This window comes from Pteropus alecto, unplaced genomic scaffold, assembly GCF_000325575.1.
Source record: "Pteropus alecto unplaced genomic scaffold, ASM32557v1 scaffold196, whole genome shotgun sequence".
Taxonomy (NCBI): Eukaryota; Metazoa; Chordata; class Mammalia; order Chiroptera; family Pteropodidae; genus Pteropus; species Pteropus alecto.
This window is the reverse complement of record NW_006439717.1, coordinates 2,629,041-2,634,079: the sequence shown is the minus strand read 5'-3', so window position 1 is coordinate 2,634,079 and position 5,039 is coordinate 2,629,041. Positions and strand designations below refer to the sequence as shown.

Sequence of the window (5,039 nt, the reverse complement as noted above, 5' to 3'; positions counted from 1 at the left end):
GTGAGACAAATTTATAAAGCACAAATTAGTTTTGTTCCTGTAATTTCGCATAATAATATTCAGTTTTCATGCTTTTTCATAACGCCTTTCAACTTTTGCTCAAAATTCACCTTTCTTTTCAATATTCAGCATTTTTTAAAAAATTTTCTTTTGCTTTATTTTAGTTTTGATCTCAGTTCAGCCTGTCCTTTACCCAAGGAGTATTAGGACCAGCCAAGATAAGGCTCTACAAACTCCCCACTCCTAGCACTGTCCATGTTCCCCCACCAAATGCAACATGCATTTCCTAGGATCAAGGGTTTGAGGACTGAAGGATTTTCGAGATCCTGCCCAGAAAAGGTTCAATTCAGAGATCCACTCTGCAACATCTCTGTCTGCCTTCATATGGGCCCTACTCTTTGCACCCCCCAAGACAGGGTCATCATGGCCCCAGGACACAGCCTTTCCTTTTGTTGGAGAGTATCAGCGGTTTAACAGTTTTTCCTTGTGTCCAAATCAGCTGTATGAAGCTGAACAAATCACAGCATCTCTGAGTCTGAGTTTCTCTAGGAAACTTCCTAGAGGAAGTTCAGAAACTTCTGAAGGAGGAGGAAGGAGGGATGATTTCAAAGGTCATACAAATCACAGAATTCTTGTTAATTACATAAATGGCAGTAACTGGAATAAAATGTTTGCCTGTAACATATTTGGGTCTGAAGGATCTTATATAATGGGAGAGGTCTGGGTTTAAAAGGCAGAGGTAGTAATTTTTTTAATACCATGCAATAAGAAACTTTCAAAGCTACTGAGCAGTGGCTCTGCATTCTATTCTCTAAGAGACACATCCTGGCCACTCGCTCACTCCATAATCTCCTGCAGACCAGTGTCTGCCACTGGGAGCCCGGCTTGGCGCTTATTCAGCTGTTACCAGGTGTCCACCGTTCCCCCAAAACCACCATAGACAAAGGCAGTCTTCCCTCCTCATCTACTTCTCTGTAGCATTTGCCACTGTTGCTCACTTCCATTTTTTTTTTTTGTTTAAATTCTCTTCTCTTTTCACTAGGGGCAACATAACCCTGATTCTCCTTTGATATTTTCTGACCACTCTGTTGTCTCATTCTTTGGCTCTTTCTCTATGCCCACTATTAAAAATGACATTCTTTGACTCTCTTACCTTCACCAAGAAAAATGGCATTCTTTGACTCTCTCCTTCTATCCCACTCATTTATTCACAACACACAACCCTCTCTGGGCTTCAAATGGTTCCTGAGAAAGGGAAATTGCTGGACTTCATGATCCAAAATGTCCTTTCGGGCTATGCAGTGATATGCTAGTCTAACCTAATCCCATTTCTATATGCCACTGGTATGTAGTACAGTTTCAGAGAGCCAGTGCAAGTCTGTGATAGAGCTAAGACCACCGGGAAGTTATCACTTCCAGTGTGGGAAGGAACCTTATACATCACCCTGTCTGAAACTTTCATTTTATAGCTGAAGAAAACCTAGTTCTAGAGTGAGTACTCGATTCCTCATAGCAGATATGAGTATAAGAAGCAAGTCTCCTGGGTTCTCACATGTTACAAAACTGGAGATTACATATCTTCCAAAGCTGGTTGAAGTGCATAATGGTATCAGAGTAAAATGTGATATAGAAGGTATAAATTGGTGTAAAACACTTTAGAGCTTTTTTTACCCTTAAAAAAAAATAAACTATACTGTAACTCCAAGAACTCTGGAGAGATATTTGCTATAGCCAGTGCTTTACACAAAGTAGAAAGATCTGATCACATATAACATCTTAGATTTATGTTTTTAAATAGCCAAATAAAACAAAGCATCAAGTCATAGAATACATACATTATGTCATATGTTCAAAGCACAATTTAATAGTTCATATAATTTAAGAGTTACATACACACTAGCATATGAACAAATATTAGTCTACTAGAACAAAGCTTTAAGAAGACATTTTGGTATTGACATCCACATATTTATGGCAACAAATAATGATGACTTTAAACTTTCAATAAGATCTTTTCAAGGATAGGAAATTTACAGCATGAAAAGATGGTCAAACAAATGTACCTTTATTGCACTATTTATCTAACATGATGAGGGACGCAGCACTACTAAGTAAATTTTATCAGTGAAGTCTGTTTACTCTGGTCTGAAATGATGAATTTAGCTGAATTAGTCCCAAATCTAACTTTATTTTAGGCTTTATAAATAATTGCTGTTTGGTTCTTCCAAATGAAATAGGACACTGATGCTTTTCTTGAAAATAACTTTTGTCCTAATAAGTTAGTAAACTCTCTTTTTAAAGAACACCAATACACAAAATTTAATTTTTCTTTCAAGAATCCAGAATAAAAAGACAATGTCAGTTAAATCACCTCTAGGCCAGCTTTGAAATGATCAGTGGTGCTAAAGACTAGCTATCATTATCTAGAACTTTAACTCTGGAGAACAACCCCATCTTTCTCTGGCACATTGAGGAACCAAAGGGCTATACTACGTTTCCTAACAACCTTTTAGAGACCATTTGGTTGTATTTCAAAAACCAAAAACCATTTCTGTCCTGATGTTTCTTTTGTAGACCACACACAAAGGTAAAGATAATAGAAATGCAGGCACAAAACTAAGTGGACGCCACAAAGGGTGTGTCTGAAAACACTGAATTGACAGAATCTGAGTCAGATTTCACCCTCGTGGACTTTAAGATGCCCTCAGCTATAACCGTTTCACTGGGAAAGAGCCTGACTTTCCCATTCTGCCCTGCTGCGGTATCCTTCAGGGGTTCCAAAAACACCACTCTTTTACCTGCACCTGCCTTGCGTTCATCAGCGGGGGCATCACTAGCTGGGCCGGGATTGAGAATAGATGAATGGGCATTGCTTTGGTTTAGCATATTTTTTTGTCTCTTGGCTTTACACCTGCAGGGACACGGTGTCAGATACAGGTACAAAAGTACCAAAACGATGCTGGCCACACAGGCGGCAAGAGTGGTAAAAGCTGTGTTAAATGCTTCATGGGCATGGGATCTGTTTACAGTGAAATTGCTCACATTTATTGTGACATCCACAGTTTCATTTAACAGGCGTTGCCTATTCATTGCAATACAGGAATACACTCCAGCATCCTCAAAACGAGGGCTTTCTATAAGCAGGCTTCCATTGCGAAACACATGAAAGTTTTCCACTTCTTTGTCCGGCTCCAGCAGTCTGTTATCTGGACTGACCCACATGAAATCAGTATTTGAATGACCAGTCTTGCTGTCACAGTGAACAATCAGCCTTTCCCCGACTTGAGCCTCATGAATAAAGCCAAGTGCACGAAAGGAGCCATTGATGATACTGTCAGAGCAATTCATAAAGCTATCCTGGAGCAGAAGCACCTGATGGGAGTGCGTAGAGTCAGACCACAGGCGACAGGTATAGTCATTCTTAAAATCCATCACTGAGCTAAAGTGTCTACGATACCAAAAGATCAGCAACGAGTTAAGGGAACAGTCACAGACAAATGGGTTTCCATGAAGGTAGATGCCTCTCAGCTGCTTTCCTGGCACTAAATTTATATGGTGCATTGGCAGGGAGGGCATCCGGTTATAAGAAACGTCTAGAAACATCAGTTCTGTCAGTTTGAACCTTCCTACATACAAATCCATGGGAAACTGCGTGAGAAAGTTTCCACTTAAGTAGAGTTTTTGCAATTGGGAGAGACCTCCAAACGCTGAAGGATCGAGATAGGAAATGTGATTGTTATAAAGTAGGAGCACTTCCAGAACCTTCAACTCTTGGAACACTGCACTTTTCACGGTCTTAAGCTTATTGGATGATAAGTCAAGACACTTCAAATTTGGAGTTGTGGAAAAACTGCCCATGGAAATGCTGGTGATGTTGTTATGACGAATAATTAGGGTGTTCAGCTTTCCAAACGATACTGGAATCCACTCAGAATCCAGAAGCCCAATTCTGTTGTAACTCAGATCCAGTCTCTTAATCAGTCTGAAAAGGTTCCCAGGCACCTTGGACAGGTTTTTGTTGGTGCAGCTCACGATGTCAGTGGCACAGATGCAAGCTGTGGGGCACACCCCGGAGGCAGCAGGGCTCACAGTCACTGTAATAACCAACAAACACAGCAGTTCCCTGCAGCCGGGTCTGACAACTCCAGGCAGGGTGAGCAGTGTGTGTAAACGCAAAGACATTATGGTCGCCTCTAAGTCTCTTCCAGGCGCCTTTGCCACCAGCTCAGCCTTCCACCAGTGAACCTGGTAAACAATCAATATTTAAAGAGTGGTAAAACAAGCAAAGTTAACTACCACCAGTTAACCCTTAAGAGGCACACCTTGCTTTCTTTCCAGTAACTTTGGAAATGGAGGTTTTATTGCACCCTGGGAACCTACGTAGCCTTTTTACTGTTAAATACAATCTTTCTTGGATTAATCCTGCTTGCAGATATCCACAGCCACAGTCTATCAATACAACCGTCTCAATATCAGAAACTCAATATTTTTTAAAGGTGCATCCTGCTTTGTTTTTTTTTTAATTCTCTCCTATTGACAAAAATAAAAAATAAAAAATAAAAAAAATAAATACACAAATGCATGCTATAAACAATTAAACGGAAATACTTAGCAAGCCACCAGCCCAGAACACAACTCACAGAGCTGAGGAGCCTTAAGGGCTCTGGGGATAGGCCGCCGACGGTGGTGTCTTCCGAAGGTTTGTGCGTCTGTTCTGTCTCTGGCTGTCACTCTTGCATCTTCCGAGTTCCTTTCCCTCTGGCTCCCGGCGGGCGGCAGCCTCTCGCTAGCTCTCAACTTTGGGAGTTTTAAGCAGCCGCGGCGGCAGCAGCAACCCCAGGCGCAGGAAACGTCTCCGCCAGCTCCAGTGGATTCTCCTGGACTCTCTTCATTGCTGGGCTGCAGGTACAGCCTCGGCGCTCTGGCCGTCGTGCGCCCGCGCGCTGGGCACCCCGCTCCGGCAGCCGGGTCCGAGGGGCGGAGGCGCGGGCAGCCAGAGGGACCGGCCCCGCCTTTCCGCGCTCCGGAGGCTGCCGGAC

At 42.4% G+C, this 5,039-nt stretch overlaps 2 protein-coding genes across 18 annotated transcripts in view; one reads left to right on the top strand and one right to left on the bottom strand.

Annotated features, from left to right (window-relative positions):
* Positions 1–1,765: 1,765 nt before the first annotated feature.
* Positions 1,766–5,033, bottom strand: AMIGO2 (adhesion molecule with Ig like domain 2). The gene is made up of 2 exons (XM_006916860.3): positions 4,641–5,033; positions 1,766–4,245 (listed from the first exon to the last, which is right to left on the bottom strand). The coding sequence occupies exon 2, from the start codon at positions 4,180–4,182 to the stop codon at positions 2,617–2,619; it is 1,566 nt and encodes a 521-aa protein (XP_006916922.1). The 5' UTR covers positions 4,183–4,245; positions 4,641–5,033; the 3' UTR covers positions 1,766–2,616.
* The window catches only part of PCED1B (PC-esterase domain containing 1B), a 145,483-nt gene continuing 145,223 nt past the window's right edge, over positions 4,780–5,039 (top strand). For all 17 annotated transcript variants that reach the window (XR_001517327.2, XR_003047780.1, XR_003047782.1 and 14 more), the window contains exon 1: positions 4,780–4,905. The gene's annotated coding sequence lies outside the window, so the exon portion shown is untranslated. The remainder of the gene's footprint in view (positions 4,906–5,039) is intronic.

Coding starts and splice junctions, on each gene's coding strand:
- AMIGO2 (XM_006916860.3), bottom strand. CDS start 4,182: ATGTCTTTGCGTTTACACACACTGCTCACCCTGCCTGGAGTTGTCAGA.